At 42.8% G+C, this 25,714-nt stretch overlaps 1 protein-coding gene across 1 annotated transcript in view; it reads right to left on the reverse strand.

Annotated features, from left to right (window-relative positions):
* Positions 1–2,849: 2,849 nt before the first annotated feature.
* Positions 2,850–25,714, reverse strand: part of rprd2a (regulation of nuclear pre-mRNA domain containing 2a) — a 33,912-nt gene continuing 11,047 nt past the window's right edge. The window contains exons 2-10 of the mRNA XM_041882853.2: positions 22,042–22,171; positions 19,746–19,894; positions 19,470–19,522; positions 19,059–19,185; positions 18,565–18,740; positions 16,287–16,632; positions 15,708–15,938; positions 8,034–8,213; positions 2,850–5,820 (exon numbers count right to left, since the gene is read on the reverse strand). Of these exons, the coding sequence (XP_041738787.1) occupies positions 3,965–5,820; positions 8,034–8,213; positions 15,708–15,938; positions 16,287–16,632; positions 18,565–18,740; positions 19,059–19,185; positions 19,470–19,522; positions 19,746–19,894; positions 22,042–22,171 (3,248 nt within the window). The 3' untranslated portion in view covers positions 2,850–3,964. The remainder of the gene's footprint in view (positions 5,821–8,033; positions 8,214–15,707; positions 15,939–16,286; positions 16,633–18,564; positions 18,741–19,058; positions 19,186–19,469; positions 19,523–19,745; positions 19,895–22,041; positions 22,172–25,714) is intronic.

The raw sequence follows: 25,714 nt of genomic DNA on the forward strand, positions 1-25,714 counted from the left end.
CTCACTTTTACTTGAGTCATTTTCTATTAAGGTATCTTTACTTTTACTCAAGTATGACAATTGAGTACTTTTTACACCACAGGTTCCCTCATTACATATTCAAAACCTACTCTGAGAAATATTTTCTCTGACAGCATTTAAGTGTTTCGTTTATTTTGGTATTCTAGTATTGTAAAGAATCACATAGATAATGGATTCTATTGAAGTCATGGGCAAGGCCAGAATTTAAACAAACCAGCACTGCAGAACTGGCTGCAATTAATTTAAATTACAAAATGGATCAAAGCTCATCTTTTTAGTAAAGCATAAGGCAACCGCAACATTACTGAGGATCTGGGCCTGTATTCATAAATCGTGTTAAGAGTAGTGGTGCTAATCTAGGATCAGTTGCCCCAGGTCCATTCCTGTAATCTAAACTGATTCTAAGCACTCCTTCTCTGGGTAGCTTGATACATATGACCCCAGGCCTTTAAGTACTGTTTTTCCACAACTGTAGGTTGAAAGTATTTAAGGAAGCATAGTGATGCAGGCTATGGGAGATGGGCTTTATCTCTTAATAGTGAGCACTGGCAGCGAAAACTTTGACCGAAGGCAGGGCATAGTCTAGTCCTAATGTTCAGGTAACCTTAATTAAGGTCCTTCACTAACCATTCATTATTTAACATAAGTTATTGTTCACAAAAGTCAATCAACAGCAGATCCAGGTGTTTTTGGATGCACTTTTACTGTCTAAATTGAATGAGACCATTCAATTAAATTAAACCTGGTTCCATATGTATTAAGCGTCTCAGAGTAGGAGTGCTGATCTAGAATCAGGTAAACTGTCCATAAAATCTTATTTATTGTGATCAAAAGGGCAAAACTGATCCTAAATCTGCACTCCTACTCTGAGATGCTTTATGAATAAGGCCCCTGATCTAAAAGCCCATCAACCAGTCAATCTAACCAATCTTGTACTAATATTCTGTATCACTTGTTTTACATTGCCCTCCGTAATTAGTATTTTTCCCTTCTTCAGCTCTATACTCCAAAAGTTTGGATTTGAAATCAAACAATGACTATGAGGTTAAAGTGCATACCGTCAGCTTTCATTTGAGGTTTCATCCATATCGGGTGAACCATTTAGAAATTACAGCACTTTTTTGTACATAGTCCCTCCCCCATTTTAGGGCACCAAAAGTATTGGGACAAATTCACTTGTGTATTAAAGTAGTCAAAAGTTTAGTATTTGGCCCCATATTCCTATCAAGCAATGATTACACCGAGCTTGTGACTCTACAAACTTGTTGGATGATATTTGTGCATCTAACTATCCGTAATCATGGTAGTGTCCACATGAATGTAGAAGTGTTTAGAAACATTATATTCATTATAATAAATGTGACTCCAAAATGACACAATAAATTATTTACCATTCATTCCTATTGGGCAGAAAATAATCAGTAACCACCAAAACAAACAACAAATGCATCCAACAAGTTTGTAGGGTCACAAGCTTGATGTAATCATTGCGTGCTAGGAATAAGGGACCAAATACCAAACTTAGGACTACTTTAACACACACATATGTGTGGATTTGTCCCAATACTTTTGGTCCCCTAAAATGGGGGGACTAGGTACAAAATGTGCTGTAATTCCTAAATGGTTCACCTGATATGGATAAAGAATTAAAGCTGACAGTCTGCACTTTAACCTCATAGTCATTGTATATTTTCAAACACAAAGTGCTGGAGAACTGAGAAAAAAGAATAAATTCTTCACTGTCCCAATAATTCCAGAGGGCACTATAACTATATATATATATATATATATATATATATATCTTAGTTACAGGTCAGTGGAGGTTTGCACTGTGGTCACAGAATACAGTGTTTCTCAACCATTTTGTATCAGGCACCAGCGGGCTATGGTCCTCCCCCATTAAAACCAGTACTTCAGAACTGAGTCATTATCGATCTGACGAAACAGTTAGCAAAATCGTATTGACCTGTGCCAGTATTCATAAAGCTTATCTGAGTAGGAGTGCTGATCTAGGATCAGTTCCCCACCTGTCCATGTAGTCTTATTGATTTTTAACTAAAGGCCAAACTGATCCTAGATCAGCACACCTACTCTGAGACGCTTTATCAATACAGGCCCAGTCTGAAATAAAGTTCCTGCATACAGAGTAAATGACTTGCAAAAACATGCCAGGTCTGACAAAAGTTGAATAAACGCGTTTTATTCCTTTGTTGTTTACTGTTGACATGTAATAATATGCCTCTAACACACTTGCTAAGTCTTGCGTCATAAGATGTAGGCCCCAAGTGTTTCTAATCTGATCAAGGTATGAACTTGTTGGCTGAACTCATACATGGCCACGAGCTCATCAAATCTATTTTCTAAACCTCCCATTCTAAGTAAATTAATTACGCAGCACGTTGCATGGCAACAGATGTGAATCACTTAGGTTATTTGCTTCCTACAGCACACCAGATGACTGCGCACTTACATTTCTCTATTAGATTTTCGTTTAGTGCATGGGCATCAGGGTTGGGGTCAATTAGAATAGAAGTCAGTGAATCCAGGAACTGATTTTAATTTAAAATCCCAAAATAAATATTTTTGTAACATATACCGTCTCCCTTTCAACATAGAGAAGTCATTAAAAATAAATACTCAATAATGCATTTTTATTTTTATTGTTACATCAGTTTACATCTTGAATTGACCACAACCCCGATGGGCATCAACGTTATTGTGGAAGTGGTGATGATGGGAAGGAACCGTGGTGGAAGAATTAAAGGCAAACATCTCAGGCAAGAGGCATTTCCCAAGGCTGAGAAATAAAGTAAGTAACCTCCCACTGCTGTTTTCAAACTCAGGTTTTTATTAAAGTCAGTACAAGTAAAAGGTAGTTGAAGGCGGAAAGTGGAGTTTCTTGATCCAACTCCAAAATGAACTTCTTGTCTTCTTTGTCGTTTAGGGACAACAAAAATACCCCCCGCCACCCAAAGCCCTGTTTTACTCTATTTCCCCTGTGCTGGTGTCATCCTTCTCTGAGAAATGAGAAGTGATGACACAGCCAGTAAAGGGTTCAATCATTCGCACTATGTACACTGAACAAAGTGTTGCTTAACAAATATAAATAATATTCAAAGTCATAACATTTATGGAATTTATCATCATTTCCCCCTCAGCTACACAAACGGATATTGTTGAAGGAAAGATAATATTAAGTTTACATTCTCTTTGTGTCTACTTACATAAAATGTAGTGTAAACAAAAAGAGACTACATAGGAGCAATTATCTCAGCTGTCGGGATTATGGTTAGGTCTTTGCAATGGGAAAGCGGGCCTCAACTTTTAATTGAAAAATTACAAGAAGAGAAACATAGCAGTAACTACTCTTCTCTGACACTTAGGCCTACTTTGCAAAAAGAATAACGTCTTAAAATGCAGTTTAAATAATGAACAGTAGTTTTAGATTTAACTCACTCACGCTAACGCATGCACACAATTATATATGCATGCTTAGAGCTAATTCAGAGGGGAATATGAATTAGAGATTTAATGCAATGTTTTATATTCGAACAAATATCAAACTGAATTATATATCCACCTCTTATTTTCTTTTATTCTGCTGCGTCTCCGTTGTTCAGGCCGACCTCTCCATTCCCTCTTTCTCCAGATCCATGTATCCATGTCTTCACTCATCCGCTCTTCGTTCGATTCCTTAAGATCCTCCCAATTTACTCCTCCACTTCTCCTTCAAATTGTACTCATCTATCCCCCTCTTCCTCTCAGGCCTCTTCGCCGCTCCCCTTCTTGGTTTAAAAGTACAACTAAAGTATTCAACTTCTTTCCCAACTCATCTCTTCTCCTCCTCCTCCTCTTCTACCCTCCATGTGTCACGCCCACTGCCACAATGACATTTCGGTAGACTACGCACTGTCATTTGATGTGACCTAAGTCAGTTGACAAGTCAGAACCGCGGAGGTAGGTGTGGTCTTTTGGGGGGAAAGAACGGACCACCTGGTCCCCCACCTCTGGGGTGTCCACCGAAAGGAGGCCCAGGCCGTTTCCCCCTGAGCATGGGGCTACGGAGAGGCGGGCGTGGGGGACCCCGTGGGAGGCCTCTCAGGTGTGGATGTTGAGCTGGGCGGAGAAGACTGTGTGGAGGATGGGGAGGCAGGGGCATGTGGTCATGGTGGTGCAGGTTCATGTGAGGGGGAAGGGGGCGTCTGTGACCATATGGAGGGGAAGGGCTGCGCGGGGGGTAGTTATAGTAATAAGGGTCTTCTGAGGGAGAGGGAGGGGGAGTGAGGCGCTCTCTGACTCTATAAGGATAATGAGGATCGTCTACAGGTAGATTTTGGAAATCGTCTGGGTGATAATAGCGATCGTCTGGGTGACGTAGGTCGTCGGGATGGTGACGGAAGTTGTCAAGGTGATGCAGGTTGTCAGGCTGACGGCGTAGATCATCGGAATAGCGGTGGAGGTCATCGGGGTGACGACGGAAATCGTCAGGGTGATATGGGTCATCGGCGTGGCGATGAAGGACATCTGGGTGGCGGCGAAAGTCATCAGGGTGATAGGGGTCACTGATAATCCCTGGACCGCCCAGTGCACTAATGCCCGCCCTGTCATCCTCCATCTCAGGGTTTGGTGAGGGTCGCTCCACCATCAAACCACCCACCATCACAGACGCGGGCGGGCCCTGGTAGTCCTGTGGTGGGGCTGGTATCCCAGGAAAGGGCGGTGGGGGCAGCTGGGGAATGGGGGGCAGAGGGCTGGTGAGGAAGCTTGAGGGGTTGGCCCCCTGTTGGAAAGGCAGAGCATGAGGATCCTTTGTTTGATAGGGTTGCGTCTGCCCCTCCCCCTGGTATGCATACGGTCCTGACATGGGGGTTTTACCATCTCCAGCCCCTGAGGCAGCCATGTTGTGGTTGCTGGGATGCAGGGCCTGTCCCTCTGGGTAGGGATTACCATACCATCCTCCTTCACTCACACTGGCGCTTGGTCTTGCCTGAGGCCCTCCTGGTGTGTTACTGGGTAACCCCTCCCCGAGGGTTGGGGCTGACACCTGTGTTGTGATGGGCTGGTAATGGGCCAATCCAGACTCTCTGAGGGAAGGAGCTATTCCATGCATCTCTTCCTTCCCTTCATAAGGCAACTGGGGGTACCCCTGCCCATTCGGAGCACCTGGATGTAGTCCTAAATGGACTTGAGTGTTGTTGGGACCCTGCCAGGCTTGGTTGTGGCAGGCAGTTGGAGACAGAGACAGGTTGCCATCTGTTGGTTTAGGAACTCCCCCAGTGGAGACCTGACCTTGCTTGGCCAGGAAGGGCTCTGCTTCCCCCGGAGTGTCCATGATCTCATCCAGGGTGGGGGTGCCTCCTCCGGCCTCATCCCGTACCGGGGTGCCCTCCTGGGTCTCTGTCCCCGCTAAGGGGCTGAGGTCACGGCCTCCCGCTTGGACGGCCTCGCTAGTCAAGCCCAGGTTAAAGGCATTAAAGCCAGGGTTACCCTGCAGAAAGCTGTGGATCTTGGACTCCAGGCTGGAAGCGGAAGGCTTTTCTTCCTTCTCCTTCTCCTGCTCCAGGACCAGCCCTCTATGAGGGCCGATGGCTAGAGGCAGTGTGGGCTGGGGAAGGGACACTGCTTGAGGGACGGTGGTGGTGTTCCCCACTGCAGGGGCTGATGGTGTTAGCTCGAGCATAGAGGCGGCGAGAGGAAGGCCTCGAGAGGGTACTGTAGGGGTGGAGGGGGGGAGCTTGCCTGTACTGGGGGAGTTTGAGGAGAGGTTTCCCGCTGGGCTGTTCAGAAGAGTGGAGAGACCTAAGAAGGAGACAGAAAAAAGAGAAAAGGAAATGTGTTAAAATACATGACAACTATGAACGGCGACCTCAATTGTACAAATCTGAATGATTCTCGCACAGTACAATAAAATAAGTGATAACAGAGTAGAGATGTACAGTTTTAGTCGGAAGTTTACATACAACTTAGCCAACTACATTTAAACTCAGTTTTTCACAATTCCTGACATTTAATCCTTGTAAAAATGTCTAGATCACCACTTTATTTTAAGAATGTGAAATGTCAGAATAATTGTAGAGAGATTGATTGATTTAAGCTTTTATTTCTTTCATCACATTCCCAGTGGGTCAGAAGTTTACATACACTCAATTAGTATTTGGTAGCATTGCCTTTAAATTGTTTCACTTGGGTCAAACGTTTCATGTAGCCTTCCACAAGCTTCCCACAATAAGTTGGGTGAATTTTTGCCCATTCCTCCTGACAGAGCTGGTGTATCAGTGTCAGGTTTGTAGGCCTCCTTGCTCGCACACGCTTTTTCAGTTCTGCCCACACATTTTCTATAGGATTGAGGTCAGGGCTTTGTGATGGCCACTCCAATACCTTGACTTTGTTGTCCTTAAGCCATTTTGCCACAACTTTGGAAGTATGCTTGGGGTCATTGTCCATTTGGAAGACCCATTTGTGACCAAGCTTTAACTTCCTGACTGATGTCTTGAGATGTTGCTTCAATATATCCACATATTTCCTTCCTCATGATGCCATCTATTTTGTGAAGTGCACCAGTCCCTCCTGCAGCAAAGCACCCCCACTGCATGATGCTGCCACCCCCGTGCTTCACAGTTGGGATGGTGTTCTTCGGCTTGCAAGCGTCCCCCTTTTTCCTCCAAACATAACGATGGTCATTATGGCCAAACAGTTCTATTTTTGTTTCATCAGACCAGAGGACATTTCTCCAAAAAATACAATATTTGTCCCCATGTGCAGTTGCAAACCATAGTCTGGCTTTTTTATGGCGGTTTTGGAGCAGTGGCTTCTTCCTTGCTGAGCGGCCTTTCAGGTTATGTCGATATAGGACTCTTTTTACTGTGGATATAGATACTTTTGTACCTGTTTCCTCCAGTACCTTCACAAGGTCCTTTGCTGTTGTTCTGGGATTGATTTGCACTTTTCGCACCAAAGTATGTTCATCTCAAAAATCTCAAGGAGCAAGAATGCGTCAACTTCCTGAGTGGTATGACGGCTGCGTGGTCCCATGGTGTTTATACTTGCATACTATTGTTTGTACAGATGAACGTGGTACCTTCAGGCATTTGGACATTTCTCCCAAGGATGAACCAGACTTGTGGAGGTCTACAATATTTAGCTGATTTATTTTAAATTTTCCCATGATGTCAAGCAAAGAGGCACTGAGTTTGACTCAAATGATGTTAGTTAGCCTATCAGAAGCTTCTAAAGCCATGACATCCTTTTCTGGAATTTTCCAAGCTGTTTAAAGGCACAGTCAACTTAGTGTATGTAAACTTCGGACCCACTGGAATTGTGATACAGTGAATTATAAGTGAAATGATCTGTCTGTAAACAATTGTTGGAAAAATTACTTGTGTCATGCACAAAGTAGATGCCCTCACCGACTTGCCAAAACTATAGTTTGTTAACGAGAAATTTGTGGAGTGGTTGAAAAACAAGTTTTAATGACTCCAACCTAAGTGTATGTAAACTTCCGACTTAAACTGTAACTGCCATTATTATTCAAAATTCGAAGATTCTGAACCCATTCGCAAGCATCTTGTGTCCCGCCACACCCTGTTTTGTAACATGATTCGCTATGTAACAGTGCCAGACAGACCAATACTCTGGTAATAGACAGTAGCAGCAGACTCGATAGTCTGATGTACACTCTACTAGTTTTCATTCAAAAAAAATTACTTCAGAAATAGCAAAACACCAAAAACCTTAGCTAGATGTAAAATTGTGTGACTAAAACCTCCCCTGCAAAAAAGTCCAACTTAATTACACATTTCTTTCTTCTGACTATTTCGAAGAAGTGGTGGGCTAATAGCTGTTGTTGCTACAGTGTCTCAAGAGCGACAAACATCAGTAACTGACAGGGTACGATAACACACTCACATCGAACCACACCACCAAGACTGAAATCTTGTTTTTCTTAATGAGCAAAAGAAAAAACACATGGGAAATAGATGAGTTTTAACATTTGCTCTACCACACGGTCTCACCCTGTAGCCCGCCGGCCTGTCCCTGGGTTTTGGAGAGTGCACTGAGGAGCGCCTCAGAAGTCATGTCCACTTTGGACAGGATGCTGGCCAGAGGGATGGCTACCTGGGGGGCTACTGGGGCAGGAAGGGTGGTCTTGGCTGGAGAGGAGGGGGAGGCCAAAGAACCACCTGGACTCACTCCTAGGAGAGGAAAAGACAGATTTTAACTCATTAAAACCATGACCAGAGAGAGACTGTCAAAGAATACAGCAAAGAGCTGCTGTTATGAGTGAGTTCATGTCTAAGTTTATTCAGCACTGTCAACACTTTTTACTCAAAACATAAAACGCGCTTCTCCCTACTTCCACTTGCGCTGCAGCTGCAATGAATGAGTAGCCAAGTGTATCGATAGCCCTGTGTTTTTATTATTATTAGCAGCTCGTCGTGTCTATTTAAATAGAGGAATATTTCACTTTGTCTGGTCATATGAACAACATGAATTTGTGCAGATGCTGTGCGCCAGGAGTTTCGCTATCAGGCGGAAGACAGTGTCCCCTCTCTCTGGTCAGTCTCACCGGAGGCAAGGAAGGAGAGATCAGGGACCGTGAGAGGCGGACCCTCTGCTGCTCTCTCACTCCCTCTGCTGAGACTAATGCCGTGCTCAAAACAACTGGGTACTTGGAACTCAGAAATCGCAGACTTCCGACTTCAGTGCATTCAAGGCAACTGGGAACTCAGGGGGGAAAACGAGATCCAACTGGGAAAAATAATTTGGAACGGGCATCCAATTCGGAATTCCAAGTGGGAAACTCGGGCAACTTTCTAGAGCTGCGACTTTCCGACCTAAAGATCACTGATGTTGTGATTAGACCTCATTGTTTTCCCGAGCTCCCAGTTGTCTTGAAAGCACCATGACCATCAGATACAGGTACCATCAGTCCAGTAAAATAAAAAAGCGAATTATTTGAAAATTATTTCAATTTATGCTCAGCTGTGCTGTGATTTCAAATGTTATTTAACAATGTAATAGTAAATAGGTCTAACCCTCACGTATCTGAAATTACATGATCAATTGATGTTTACTGATCATGAAAAGCATGCAATTACTTGCTGTATAACTGATGATAGAGCTAAATGTGCGCAATTGTTTTGCATGGAATAATAAGAAATGTATAGTTCTGACTATGCTCTTCAAGAGGTGATGTATTTAACAATCCCTTGAAAATGGCACAAGGTTGTCAATGGTTTTAGCGGAGCTGGGGGTCTCCTTGCAGGCAAATCGAACGCTCTGCACCTTGTGGCTTTTTATTGATAACGACCTATAGGATCTCTATGAGAATAACAGTGTTCAAGTTGTCATTTTGGCTAATAGGGCTGGGAATTGCCAGGGAACTCACAATATTATCATCCTTATGTGCCGATGCGATATGCATTGCGATTCTCAAGATTCTATATGTATTGTGATTGAATGCTGTGATTTTTTTGCGATTCCATGGTCCAAACATATTGCTCACCATTCACTGAGTGTAAGCTCTTCCCATGACATAGACTGACCAGGCTCTTGGCATGTTCACTATAGCCAACTGCTTGCAGATACAAGGCGGGTAGGCTAACTACATTATGTGATTCTATTTTTTGTTAATTTTGTTTTGCAACTTCAAACCTTTAAATCATACAATCAAAATGCAGATCATAAAATTACAGAAAGCAAAGAAAGTTGAGACTACCATTTTCAATGAATTTAATGCAAATGACCGTCTGGTCCATTGTGACAAAGCTCTTAAAACTAAAAGGAGAAAAAAACGAGAATTGACTCTACCTACATGTGTATTTATCCTACTGTTTTTACCAATCAAATGTCAATAAAAAAAACGTAGGTGGACCTTAGTTGGAAAACATGTGATGTGGTTCCATTCAAAGGCTTAATATTTATATTCATACCGTACATTAGTGATGCACGGGTTGACTCAGTCCCGCGGTTATATCCCTACACAGACAATCGCCTTATAATGCTTTTGGGAACTGGCAGAAAAAGTTAACATCAATTCTTGGAGGCAAAAATGACATTGTCAAAGTTTAATTCAATAAGACAAAAGCTGCGAAAGCAGAGTTGAAAATAAATGGATGGGGGGGACCAGAAAAGTAATGTTTGGAAAAGATTTGGTGAAGTGGTAAAACTAACTATGTTATGTGTGATGATCGTGAGGCGCTATACAAATTTGACCGCCAAAAGACGGGACTTCAAATAGGCCTATGCATGTCAAGGAAACTGTAGCCTACTATTTAGATGGGTTAAATGGAAACTAAAATCTGGACATTGACTAACCAGAATAACCAACTGCTTTTTGGCAAACTCTAAAGTCCTCTGATAATACGAGTCCCGTGCAAATCGACATCTCTGTGTTTTGAGAAAAATGTCTGCGTTTTACCGGTGATGCATGCGGTTTGAGCCAGAAAACAGTAACTGATTCGTTCAATTGAACGAAGTTCTGCGCATAGCCAATATATGAAGGGTATACATGTATCAACTTTCACGGTGAATGCTTTCGTTTATACGTTTTGTGCTGAATGAATTTAACATCGCCAAATGAGTCACTAAAAAATATTGCGCCTATTTAATGCAACCCTTGCTGTTAATAGATCGCAAAGCAGCATACAACTGAGCTCAACGTTTGGAAAAAGTTCACTTTCTCATCCATAGCCTAAAAACGCATATCAAGTGCAAGTTAGCTGTTTAGCTCACATCTGAAGGCTGGGGGGCATTTAGGATGTCTTCTACAGCGGATCACTAAAATATCCTAATGATTATGATCACACCTCCTCAATTCAAATATTATGGCGACACTATACCAAAGATGGTTTGATATGTTTTAGAAACTCGGGAACCACGCACGAGTTATCAGTGTAGCCTGTTATCGCCTGGACTTGAAACATCTTCACACCTAGAATAAAAAAAACTCCAGGCTTCCGTCATAACAGTCAATAAAGAAAAAGAGAAATAAAAAAGAGAAATAATTACTGGGGGCAGTTTGGAAAGAACGTATCCCATCCGAATCGTCCTCTAGAATAACGGACATTCTGGGGTAATAAATACATAACCAACGTTCTCTAGTAATACTAGTCCCGTGCAAATAGGGCTATAGCCTTAATAATAACTCATGCAGATTTAAGCATTTCTTGCAGTAAAATTATACACCAAATGTAGGCAAGATTTGGACAGGAGTGGAGAATTTTGATTTCTTTCTGCATCTTGAGAGAATGCAATCCTCAGTTAAATACGATCTGTAGCGGTGCAGTCTTCATCATAAAAGCTGATAGTATTCCACCCCATAAAATATGCATCAAAGCCAAACTGAAATCTTATCAGAAACAAGTTGGGTCGTTTTTACAGCTTTATTTTTCCTTACAACCGGTCAAACTGATTTTGCAAAGTAAATCTTATCAATTTGTTGTTGCTTTATTGTATTTTCTCCCCAGTCCCAAAACGTATTTGCTCCGGGAAAGACTACAGAAAACCTTACCGATGTCAACTAGATTGAAGCATTCATTCTATCGATCTATTACATTCTGTTGAGCAATGGTTAATTTAGTCTTCTAGGGCAACATATAATGACAAAAGAGAAGCTAAATGTATCTAATTATAGACAAGTTTACTAACAAATAACCTACCAAAATCTCAGAAATTATAAGCAGAAACATATCTAACATATCAGGCAAAACAATCCGGCACCCTGTCAAAACAAATCGTTCTGCAGTCTTTGACTGTAGCCTATAGCCCATTTTCTATATTTTCCCCTTAGGGTTGGGTGCTGGCCTCAGATTTTCACATATAGTTGGGCAATTGTGCGCGGGTGTGGGTCAACAAACAGCTGACCCGCGCACCACTACAGTGCCTTCAGAAAGTATTCAGACCCCTTGACTTTTTCCACATTTTGTTACTTTACAGCCTTATTCAAAAATGTATTAAATTGTTTCCCCCCCCTCATCAATCTACACACAATACCCCATAATGACCAAGCAAAAACAGGTTTTTAGAAATGTTTGCTAATTTATAAAATAAAATAAAAAACAGAAATATCACATTTACATTAACAGACCCTTTACTCAGTACTTTGTTGAAGGACCTTTGGCAGCGATTACAGCATCGATTCTTCTTGGGTATGATGCTACAAGCTGTCTCCTGAGTGGTGCAGTGGTCTAAGGCACTGCATCGCAGTGCTAACTGTGCCACTAGAGATCCTGGTTCGAATCCAGGCTCTGTCGCAGCCGGCCGCGACCGGGAGACTCATGGGCGGCGCACAATTGGCCCAGCGTCGTCCAGGGTACGGGAGGGAATGGCCGGCAGGGATGTAGCTCAGTTGATAGAGCATGGCGTTTGCAACGCCAGGGGTGTGGGTTCGATTCCCACCGGGGGCCAGTATAAAAAAATATATATATATATGTATTCACTAACTGTAAGTCGCTCTGGATAAGAGCGTCTGCTAAATGACTAAAATGTAAATGTAAATGTAAGCTTGGCACATGTATTTGGGGAGTTTCAGCCATTCTTCTCTGCAGATCCTCTCAAGCTCTGTCAGGTTGGATGGGGAGCGTTGCTGCACAGCTATTTTCAGGTCTCCCCAGAGATGTTCGATCGTGTTCAAGTCCGGGCTCTGGCTGGGCCACTCAAGGACATTCAAAGACTTGTCCCGAAGCCACTCCTGCGTTGTCTTGGCTGTGTGCTTAGGGTCATTGTCCTGTTGGAAGGTGAACCTTCGCCCCAGTCTGAGGTCCTGAGCGCTCTCGAGCAGGTTATCATCAAGGATCTCGCTGTACTTTGCTCCATTCATCTTTGCCTCGATCCTGGCTAGTCTCCCAGTCCCTTCCACTGAAAAACATCCCACAGCATGATGGTGCCACCACCATGCTTCACCATAGGGAGGGTGTCAGGTTTCCTCCAGACGTGACGCTTGGCATTCAGGCCAAAGAGTTCAATCTTGGTTTCATCAGACCAGAGAATCTTGTTTCTCATGGTCAGAGTCTTTAGGTGCCTTTTGGCAAACTCCAAGCGGGCTGTCATGTGCCTTTTACTGAGGAGTGGCTTCCGTCTGGCCACTCTACCATAAATGCCTGACTGGTGGTGTGCTGCAGAGATTGTTGTTCTTCTGCAAGGTTCTCCCATCTCCACAGAGGAACTCTGGAGCTCTGTCAGAGTGACCATCAGGTTCTTGGTCACCTCCCTGACCAAGGCCCTTCTCCCCCGATTGCTCAGTTTGGCCAGCTCTAGGAAGAGTCTTGGTGGTTCCAAACATATTTCATTTAAGAATGATGGAGGCCACTGTGTTCTTGGGGACCTTCAATGCTGCAGACATTTTTTGGTACCCTTCCCCAGATCTGTGCCTCGACACAATCCTGTCTCGGAGCTCTACGGACAATTCCTTCAACCTCATGGCTTGGTTTTTGCTCTGACATGCACGGTCAACTGTGGGACCTTATATAGACAGGTGTGTGCCTTTCCAAATCATGTCCAATCAATTGAATTGACCACAGGTGGACTCCAATCAAGTTGTAGAAACATCTCAAGGATGATCAATGGAAACAGAATGCACCTGAGGTCAATTTTGAGTGTCATAGCAAAGGGGCTGAATACTTATGTACATTTGCAAAAATTTCTAAAAACCTGTTTTCACTTTGTCATTATGGGGTATTGTGTGTAGATTGCTGAGGATTTGTATTTATTTAATCCATTTTAGAATAAGGCTGTAATGTAACAAAATGTGGATAAAGTCAAGGGGTTTGAATACTTTCCAAAGGCACCGTATAACAAATACGCCTCATTGGCATGGCTTCTGTTATTTTGGCGCTTTGACTCAGGACCCCCCCCCCCCCCCAAAACAAACTGGACCGGTGAAACAACAGTGAAAGGTTTTAGAATAAAGTAACGACCCTGAGATTCTACAACCATGCAGCTGAGGACTTTAAAACAACAAATATAAATTAGACTGCATTGTTTGACCCACCCGAACGTGGCCAAAGACGTGACTGAAGGCTATAGTTCACTTATTTTATATCACTCAAATATCCAATTAATGGTGGCCAATATTGAGAGATATCATGAGGCTACCCTCATGATCAATTGATGTTTACTGATCATGAAAAGCATGCAGTTACTTGCTGTAGAACTGTGATGATAGAGCTAAATGTGTGCAATTGTTTTGCATGGAATAATCTGACATTTGTAGTTCTGACTATGCTCTTTAAGAGGTGATGATATTACAACCAAATAGTTAACATTTATTTAACACGCAGTTGTCAATGGTTTTAGCGGAGCTGGGGATCTCCTTGCCACCCAGCAGGCAAATCGAACGCGCTGCACCTTATTGTGATGGTTTATTGATAACTACCTATAAGCATGTTATGGTTGTGTCACAATCAACAGGATGTTTTGAGGATGTAACAGTAGCTAAAGGAACAATACTAGGCTACAAGTGCCATAAGAATAACAGTGTTGATGTGGCCAACTGCCTCAGGGTTGGGATCAATTCTGAATTGCCCTTTAATTCCAATTATTGTATTAAATTTGAAATTACCACCCCACAAAAAACAATTTGAATTAAATTCAATGAAATTCAAAGGTGTAATGGCTATTTAAATGGCTATTATTTATGTGTACATAAATCACTATACATAATGTATGGTAACCAATACTATGTATAACATATGGTTGAAACATTTAATTTTTAAAAAGGTGCAATATGCAGATATCTTTCCGCCATTCCCAGGTTGCTAAAAAGTCTAATAATTCACCTAATGTCAGTTTATGTGACAAAACAAGCACATATAATGTAGAGAATCATTGTACCATTTAATCCACTGTGAAATATATTTTAAATAACCAAAAATACTGTATTTTGTTAGCTGTTTGAAGCTGGTGTACATTTCCGAAAGTAAAATAAGCAAAAATGTATCTTAAGAACGGAAAGCATAGAAATAGCGCAGATTGAACAGATCTAGCGCTTCTTAGACTTGCTTTCAATGAGAATGACAGATCTATAACTAACATCTCTGTGAATTTGGTGGGGTCGCCCAAAAAGTTAAATAATGCAGCTTTATCTCATTCTCCAAAAACAAGAAATATTCTGAAATCATTTTGTAGGTTGTCTTCAATTATTCATATTTCACTTAGATGTTATTAAATATCTTTTTTTTTTTTTTTTTTTTTTATGTCCCAAGAATGCATTAGATCAAATCAAACACTCCAGAACAACCTAATATCTCATGACAAAAATACTGTTTGACATCTATGAGTTATAATCAAGCTAATATTTGAAATGGAATCTGTACTTAAGTATTAAGTGAGATGCTTTTGGTAAAAGATTTGTCAAAGGAATGAGAGTTTCATGTTTCATGTCTCAGTTGAATTTCTTTGAATTTCTTTGAATTCAATTCTACTTCTAATTCAAATTAAATTACAATTCTGCTTCCAGTGGGGTGCCTTATTCATACTGGAATTTTAAATCAAAGGGTTGATTTGAATTAAATTCTGAATTGACCCCAACCCTGGACTACCTCCTTTATGATGCAAGATCAGAATAACAGTGCTGATGATGTAATGGTGCCTTTATGATGTGCCATCAGAATAAAAGTGTTGATGATGCAACAGTGGCTGCCTGCATGTAGTGCCTTTATGATGTTACAATAGCTGAAGTTTCTCACCTGGTTTCTTCATGACAGAGGTGATGCTGCTGAGAATAGAGCTAATTTTACCCAGGTCCACATTGGCGAGGTTGCCCGATAGGTTGGTTGTAGGGGTCAATGGGGTCACGAGAGCTGGGGAGGGTGTGGCCTGTGGAACAGGCTTTGCCTCTGTGGCCAGTGGCGGCTGTGTGACAACAGACATAGGAATGGGGACTGGAGATGGGATGGGACTTTCAACTCGCTCCTCAACTGAAAACAGAGGAAATGTTCAATCGAAACAGCTAAGTTGCAATTCAATAGAGCCTTACAGGTATAAATGACTCACATAAAAGTACTATACTGAACAAAAATATAAACCCAACAAGTAAAGTTTTGTTCCATGAGCTGAAATAAAAGATGCCAGAAATGTTCCATACGCAAAAAAAGATTAGGGCCTAATTTATTTATTTTAATTGACTGATTTCCTTCTATGAACTGTAACTCAGTAAAATCTTTCAAATTGTTGCATGTTGCGTTTATATTTGTGTTCAGTATAGATCCTGTCCTTTAACCCCCTGCACCCCATCTATGCTCCGCATCGCATGTCACTCCCCTCACCTATGATACCGACGCTCTCTGCCTCCTCATCCGAGAGCTCCATGTCCTCCACGTCGCGGTTGTCTGACTCCCCGACAGTGAAGCCCTGCTTGGGGGAGCCACCAGGGGAGGACAGGGGGCTGGGTGCTTCCCCCAGAGTGATGTCCGCCTCATCATCCATGGCCAGGCCATCCAGGTCGGAGTCTGGGTCGGCCAGGCCATGGAACGGGGACTCTGAGCCATTCGGGGAGGGGGCGTCCATCGAGGGCGAGGGGATGGGCGACTCATCCAGGTCTGGTAAGGTGGCCTTGAGGCCGTCCAGCTTACGCTTGAGGTGGGACACCCGGTTGGCAAACGTCTTGTAGGCCTTAAGGAGAAGTAAAATAAATAAATAATCAAACACAAAAAATATATGCAACTCAAGTCTTACTACCAAAGCCCCCCACTAAAACCAAAGAGAACCGCTTTCAACCTTTCACAACAACAGATGCAAAGGCATTAAGGACACCATCTAGTACATTTCAATGAAACATGGTGAAGCCCCAAAATTGCCTACCTGGAAGCCTGTGTTTCAGACATAAGGAAGTGGATGGCGGCAAATGTTTTACTTTCAAACTCAGACAAAACAGAGACGCTAGTTCTAGGTCCCAAGAAACAAAGAGATCTGACAATTAATCTTGATGGTTGGACAGTAGTCTCAAATAAAACTGTGAAGGACCTCGACGTTACTCTGGACCATGATCTCTCTTTTGACGAACATATCAAGAATACAGGCAGCTTTTTTCCCCATCTTTGTAATACTGCAAAAATCAGGAACTTGTTGTCCAAAAATGATGCAGAAAAGCTAATCCATGCTTTTGTCACTTCTAGATTAGACTACTGCAATGCTCTACTCTCCGGCTACCCAGATAAAGCACTAAATAAACTTCAGTTAGTGCTAAATACGGCTGCTAGAATCTTGATTAGAACCAAAGTATTTGATCATATTACTCCAGTGCTAGCCTCTCTACACTGGCTTCCTGTGAAGGCTTGGGCTAATTTCAAGGTTTTACTGCTAACCTACAAAGCTTTACATGGACTTGCTGCTACCCATCTCTCCGATTTGGTCCTGCAGTAAATACCTACACTAATGCTACGGTCACAAGACACAGGCCTCCTTATTGTCCCTAGAATTTCTAAGCAAACAGCTTTTTATGGAACGGTCTGCCTATCCATGTGAGAGAGACAGACAGACTCCGTCTCGACCTTTAAGTCTTTACAGAAGACTCATCTCTTCAGTATGTCCTATGATTGAGTGTAGTCTGGCCCAGGGGTGCGAAGGTGAACGGCAAGGCACTGGAGTGATGAACCACCCTTGCTGTCTCTGCCTGGCCGGCTCCCCTCTCTTCACTGAGATTCTCTGCCTCTGACCCTATTATGGGGACTGAGTCACTAGCTTACTCGTGCTCTTCCATGTCGTCCCTAGGAGGGATGCGTCACGTCGTGCCAGGCTTTTTTTTGCTATACTTTACTTGAGTGGGTTGAGTCACTGACGATCTTCCTGTCCTGTTTTGCGCCCCCTCGGGCTCATGCGGTGGATGAGATCTTCGTGGACTATACTCAGCCTTGTCTCAAGGTAATAAGTTGGTGGTCTGGTGATATCCCTCTAGTGTTGTGGGGGCTGTGCTTTGGCAAAGTGGGTGGGGTTATACCCTGCCTGGTTGGCCCTGTCCGGGGGTATTGTCGGACAGGGCCACAGTGTGTGTGTCGTCGTCCCCCCCCCGTCTCAGCCTCCAGTGTCTATGCTGCAATAGTCTCTGTACCGGGGGGCTTGGGTCAGTCTGTCCTATCTGGTGAAATTCTCCTGTCTTATCTGGTGTCCTGTGTGAACTTAAGCTCTCTCTCTCCCCCCCTCTCTCGACCTCTCCCTCCCTCTCTCAACGTTTCGGCTATGAAAAGCCAACAGACATTTACTCCTGAGGTGCTGACCTGTTGCACCCTCTACAACCACTGTGATTATTATTTGACCCTGCTGGTCATCTATGAACATCTGAAAATCTTGAAGAAGGATTTGCACGAAATGGCCATGTACTCTTATAATCTCCACCTGGCACAGCCAGAAGAGGACTGGCCACCCCTCAGAGCCAGGATCTTCTCTAGGTTCCTACCTTTCTAGGGAGTTTTTCCTAGCCACTGTGCTTCTACATCTGCATTGCTTGCTGTTTGGTGTTTTAGGCTGGGTTTCTGTATAAGCACTATGAGACTTCTGCTGATGTAAAAAGGGCTTTATAAATCAATCTGATTTGATTCAGCTACTCACATTGGCGACTATCTTGACCTCCTTATACTGCATCTCGTAGAAAATGTCTGCGTTGCCAAGAGCATCCAACAGAGGGGGCCCTCCTTTGATCTGCCGGTCAAGGAAGGCAACAAACTCCTTTAGCTTCGCACTGCCATCCTCAAAGTCCTTGGAGTGCCTCTTTCCTCCTGCCTTATCTGAAGGGGTAGTTGATTTGGAGAAAGAAATAAGAGAGAAGACAAACACACAACCTTGGTCAGTCTAAAAACAACTGTTATCTCCTCCTAGACTAGAGGGGCCAGACAGGGCTCAAGGTTTTTTTTCTTTCAGAGCCGTAAGAGATGCCTCATGGCTTTTCCAGTTACTGGGCCAATGCTCATTGACAACATTGCAGGAGGATGTGTGCACTATATAGGGAATAGGGTGCAATTTGGGACACTGACAGGGTCAATGCTCATGGACAACTTTGCAGGAGCTTGTGTGTTAGACAAAAACTTAAAAACGTATCTTGTTACCTTTCAATCTCTTGAGGGCCTCGGTGCTGCAGACGTCCACCCTCATGGCTGCCAGCTGTTTCTCCTTCAGCTCCACCTCCTCCACAGAGCTGTGGTGCTTAGAGAGGTGATCGATGAACGCCTGGGGCTGCATGACAGGACACAGTCAGAGAGTCACACCACAGGACATGGCAATAGTTAGGGTCAAGTTCAACTCAACATGCTAGCTTTGTAGTACAAGCATTCACTTTAAGTATTTACAGATCTCATTGTACAGTAGTTAGTTAATTTGGTATGTTTTGGTCATTTATCAAGAGGATATGCAGTTGAAATGTTCTGAATACACAATTGAGATTTAAAAATAAGAAATAAAATAAGAAACTCAGAGCAGAAAATATCATCTATCCTAAACAGTGGGTCGTGGACACTTACGACAAATTCGGCTACAATCTTAGATTGAAGAGCAGCCTTAGGGTTGACTGGAGCTGAAATTACATAACTTAGTCATTTCTTAACACAACACACAGGCATTGAACTGCACAGCTCAAATGCCATACAATTAAAAGTGAAGTACAACAAACATGATGCCTAATTAATGTTGACATTTGTGCAATTTCGAAAACGATACTTCCCATGATATTTAAAACATGCAGTATATCACAGTGAACTCTACTGGTGGTGGTACATGGTTGGCACAGATTCACTCACCTTTAGGTGTCTCTACAGCAGCAGGTGACTCCTCTTTGACCAGACTGGCCCTCAGCTCAGCTAGAAGCTCATCTGTGTATACACTCCTCTCCTCCCAGATGGTTAATATCCTGTCCACTGACTTCATCACCTTAGAGTCTCCAACATTACTGCAGGACAGAAGGAGACAGAAATGTTCATCACTGACATTGCACTGATGTGTAAAGTGACAGAGTAGCCCTGACCAGAAGATCAAACTCCCCTTATTTCAACAACGAGCAACACAGTGGTTGCATCCCAAATGGTACCTTTTTTCCTATTTACTCAGTGGTCAGTTTATTAGGTAGTAGGTACACCCATCTAGTACCGGGTCGGACCACCCTTTGCCTCCAGAACAGCCCGAATTCTCAGGGGAATGGATTCTACAAGTGTCGGAAAAGATAGCATCATACTGTTGCGGCAGATTGAACGGTGGTACATTCATGCTGCAAACAGCCTGTTCCATCTCATCCCAAAGATGCTCTATTGGGTTTGGTCAGCGACAATGTTGAGATACGCTGTGGCGTTCAATCGTTGCTCAATTGGTATCAAGAGACCTAACGTGTGCCAGGAAAACATTCCCCACCACAGTACACCACTGCCACCAGCCTGTACCAATGACACCAGGCTGGATGGGTCCATGGACTCATGCTGCTTATGCCAAATCCTGACTCTGCCATCTGCATGACACAACAGCAACTGGGATTCGCCGGACCAGGCAATGTTTTTCCACTCCTCAATTGTCCAGTGTTGGTGATCGCGTGCCCACGGGAGCCGCTTCTTCTTGTTTTTAGCTGATAGAAGTGGAACCCGGTGTGGTCGTCTGCTGCAATAGCTCATCTGTGACAAGGATCGACGAGTTGTGCGTTCCGTGATGCCGTTCTGTTGTACTGCACTGTTATTTGTCTGTTTGTGGCCCGCCTGTTAGCGTGCACGATTCTTGCTATTCTCCTTCGACTTCTCACATCAACAATGTTTTTGCCCACAGAACTGCCGCTGACTGGATGTTTTTTTGTTTGTCACACCATTCTCGGTAAACCCAAGACACTGTCGTGCGCGAAAAGCCCAGGAGGGCGGCCGTTTGAGATACTGTATCCGGCGCGCCTGGCACCGACAATCATACCACGTTCAAAGTCACTTAGATCACTCGTTTTGCCCATTGTAACGTTCTAACGTTCAATCGAACAGTAAATGAATGCCTCAATGCTTGTCTGCCTGCTTTATATAGAAAGCCACGGCCACGTGACTCACGGTTTCTGTAGGAGCTATTCATTTTCGTGAACGGGGTGGTGTCCCTAATAAACAGTGTGTATAGTGCACTACTTTTGACCAGAGCTCTATGGGCCCTGGGTAAAAGTAGTGCACTATTAAGGGAATAGGATGCCATTTGGGACACAGACATTGACTGTATTGTGGATAAACAAAAACATTGTAGACGTTAGCTCTGCCCCTGACCGCGTGGTTTGCGCCGGGCTGATGTTTCCCATAGGTACAGGATCAGTGTTTCCTCTGCAGTCATTTAAAATGTGGCGCTGCGCCCAACAAATATGGAACATGAAATTATATTTCTGCCGAGGTGCACATTGAAGATACTAGAACAGACCATATTTACTTTTCCTCCGCAAACAAAACAAGTAATGAATAGAAAAACTATTCTACTATGGGGTAGTCTGATTTATCTATTTACCTAGTTGGCTTGTTGTTGTGTGTTCTATGCGAGACAAATTATTCCAAACGCATTCAAGTTACAACTGCCATAGGGAGGGAAACAGGCATTCTGACAAACATTCAATGCACAACAATTATTGCTGTCGCGGGGAAAACAGCTTTCCATTCCTACTTTATTTCTCAACTCCTAAATATCCTCGAACTGCACCATTTTAAACCTGGAGCTCTGCAATTGGCTGTGAGTGCATAGGGGAGAGTGGGGCTAAATGTAACACGTCAGTTGTAGAGTAACTTGGGGTAAAACCCCACCCTACCTCAAAATCATTTTTGGGGGAGAACTAAAATTGTGATGAGACAGATTACATTTTTAGTTGAGAAAGAGTAGTGACAACATTAAGTGGGTTCTGTGATAAGTACAGACACCAAGTTACCCTAACAGGTAGGCCTACATTATATTCACTGTGTTTCCAGAGGAAACACTGGTACAGATCTATGATCTTCTCCCTCTCCCCCAATTCTAACCTTAACCATTAGTGGGGAAAATGCAAAACCGACCCATGATCAGCATCTAGGGGCCACTTCAACTAAAACTGTGTGTGGTTTTACTCACTTGACCAGCTGGAAGGCCTCAGGGAGCACGTCGGCGAAGGCAGTACGGTAGACGATGGCATTTCTCCTCTTACAGTTCTGAATTACATCATTGGCGAGGTAGAACAAATTGAGCCGGTGAGAAGCCTCAGCTGCCAGGAGAAAAGAGCAGGGAAAAAGAAGGAGGGAAAGAGAGAAAATTGTTGAATTTTAAACCACAGTGGTGGGACTGTACACATAGTGAGCATGACAAGTGTTACACACAAAATAAATACCAAACAACTTCATATTTGTCTAGCCTTGCAGTACCTGACACTGCCACTACTACAGCATTAGGCTTATACAGGTAAGTGCCAAAATAAAAGAAACACCAACATAAAGTGTCTTAATATGCATTGGGCCACCACGAGCCGCCAGAACAGCTTCAATGCGCCTCGTCATATTTTCTACAAGTGTCTGGAACTCTATTGGAGGGATGCAACACCCTTCTTCCATGAGAAATTCCATAATTTGGTGTTTTGTTGATGGTGGTGGAAAATGCAGTCTCAGGCACCACTCCTGAATCTCCCATAAGTGTTCAATTGGGTTGAGATCTGCTGACTGAGACAGCCATGGCATATGGTTTAAATCGTTTTCACGCTCATCAAACCATTCAGTGACACCTCGTGTCCTGTGGATGTGGGCATTATCATCCTAGAAGAGATAATAATAATAATAATAATAATAATAATAATAATAATAATAATAAAGCCATTTAGCAGACGGTTTTATCCAAAGCGACTTACAGTCATGCGTGCATAAATAAAAATGTTTGGTGTATGGGTGGTCCCGGGGATCACTCCATCAGGGTAGAAATGCTTCACCATAGGTTGAAGGTGATCACTCAGAATGGCTGCGTATTTATTGGCGTTTACCTTGCCCTCTAAGGGGTTGAGTGGACCTAAATGTTGCCAGGACAATACACCACACCTGCTTTCAATATACTTTATATCCCTCATATACTCAAGTCTTTCCTTAATTTTGTCAGTTACCTGTACATTGCTGGACACATTGCCTTCTCGTAACCTAAAGGTAACTTCCTTGTCTTTCGTACAAACTAGGCTACTCTTCATCCTGTCCTGCATGGATTGACGCCATGTTTTGGGAGGTTTAACACAGATACAGGCCTGAAGCCTTGCCTTGCACCGGGTCCAAGATACCCTGGCCCAAGATACCCTGGCCTAGGGCGATAGTCTGGGGTTCCACTTTCAAAGGCTGTGACACAAAGCTTTGCCCAAGGCCAAGTAGGCTCTGGGCCTAGGCAGACACCTCAAAGGGCCATTGGAGCCACTCAAAAACATTAAAATTAGAAAAGCCTAAAAACAGACCTGAATAATTAAAAACAACAAAATAAGACAAAACATAATGCTTCTTTTCCTCACTTTCCTCTCGTCAAACTAATCCCATCTTCTCAATACCTTTAGCAGGTGATGACTGCATCATTGTCACCGATACTGTTATGGTTGTATATAATACCAAGACAAAGCAGTGCAAATACCAGACAAATCCAAACCAAACTGTATATGATTCCAATGCCACATTTTTTACACAAGAACACATTTATTCAAGGGTCACATTAGCATTCGAAGATCTGCAAACCATCCAAAAATCTGAGTTTTGAAAGACTTCACCTGCGTTCGGAACAAACCAGCATTCAATAAGCTAACATGACAATTAGCCACGCTATTATTAAATCAGACTCCGAAAGCGGTTTAACAAATACGCCTGATATCCCATTGCATTTGGTTAAAACATTTGATTTGTGTGTTTATTTTGTTAAAAAGTGAATGCAAGCAGCTGGTAGGTCAGCGAGTAGGTCATCATTTCACAGCTCTATCCTCAGGAGCCTCAACTAGGCTAGGTCTTATGAAGAAACCAGTCAGCGGGTGTGTATAGTTAAGCCTAACGAAGCCGATTGTAGATGAAAGTTGGCGAGCGAAGTCGAGGGACGTGCATCTGCGACAGACTAAAGTTGGACACTGTAGTGGTTTTCCAATAGCAAGGCTCAGCTCATCATGGCAGTGTTAAACTAGCTGCGATTGTTTATGATAGTTTTTCTGTATAGATGTCAGGGGGTTTTCTGCCATATAAACCCTTTTTTCTCTGGAAAAACACTTTCAGTGTAAACTTAAAACGACTGAAAACAAATATAAAGTATGTAGAAAAAGATAATGGACCGATATATTTTTTAACAATATAATCTGAGAACTAACAATAACCTAAATAAAAGCTACAGTGCCTTCAGAAAGTATTTATGCCCCTTGACTTATTCCAAAGTTTGAGGTTACAGCCCTAATTCAAAATGGGTTAAATGTATTTGTTTTCTCACCCATCTACACACAATACTCCATAATGATCAACATTCGTAGAAGCACATTTGGCAGTGATTACAGCTGTGAGTCTTTCTGGTTAAGTCTAAGAGCTTTCCACACCTGGGTTGTGCAACATTTGCCCATTATTATTTTCAAGCATACCCATAACATGATGCAGCCACCACTATCCTTGAAAATATGGAGAGTGGCACTCAGTAATGTGTTGTTTTGGATTTGCCCCAAACATAACACTTTGTATTCAGGACAAAAAGTTAATTGGTTTGCCACATTCTTTGCATTATTACTTTAGTGCCTTGTTGCAAACAGGAAGCATGTTTTGGAATATTTTTATTCTGTACAGGCTTCCTTCTTTTCACTCTGTCAATTAGGTTAGCATTGTGGAGTACCTACAATGTTGTTGATCCATCCTAAGTTCTGATATCACAACCATTAAACTCTGTAACTGTTTTAAAGTCACCATTGGCCTCATGGTGAAATTCCTAAGTGGTTTCCTTCCTCTCCGGCAACGGAGTTAGGAAGGACGCCTGTATCTTTGTAGTGACTGGGTGTATTGATACACCATCTAAAGTTTAATTAATAATGTCACCATGCTCAAAAGGATATTCAGTGTCTACTTTTTTATTTTGACCCATCTACCAATAGGTGCCCTTCTTTGCAAGGCATTGGAAAACCTCCCTGATCTTTGTGGTTGAATCTGTGTTTGAAATTCACTGCTCGACTGAGGGACCTTGTGTGAGGTACAGAGATGAGGTAGTCATTCAAAGATCATGTTAAAGTGGAACTGACAGCATTTTAGCAACATGAAATCTGTTCATATAAACCCCCAGGAAGAATATGACACCTTTCTTACATCTTCTGACAAGCGAGCAATTAGATAGTGATTTTCAAGTTTTCATAAATTAATAGAATGTTTGGTAATTATGTATAGTAAGGCTTTTGTGAAAATTCTATAGCAATATAGAGTGGGAAAGCAGCCGTGCGTTTGGACAATTAATAGACACAGAAGTAAATAAAACCGAACAAAAACATCTGTCCCGTTCAGAACCGCAGTCTACCCAAACCGGTGCGCCATAGCCAATCAGAGCTACAGTAGGCCTATACGCAAATGAGCCATTTGCCACATGGGCCAGCCATCATTCACTTTGAACTGGACTGTGTGTTAACAGGCTGTAGCAACAGCGCGACTTTAGATCATTAGAACGCATTCGCCAAAAGCCACAAAATACACCTGACTGGATTTCTGCAAATATGTAAATACCACGGGAGTCTTACATTTGGGAACTTCAAAATCCTATTTATTGAACAAACCACCATGAAAAGGTA

Source organism: Coregonus clupeaformis, chromosome 8 (assembly GCF_020615455.1).
Source record: "Coregonus clupeaformis isolate EN_2021a chromosome 8, ASM2061545v1, whole genome shotgun sequence".
Lineage (NCBI taxonomy): Eukaryota > Metazoa > Chordata > Actinopteri > Salmoniformes > Salmonidae > Coregonus > Coregonus clupeaformis.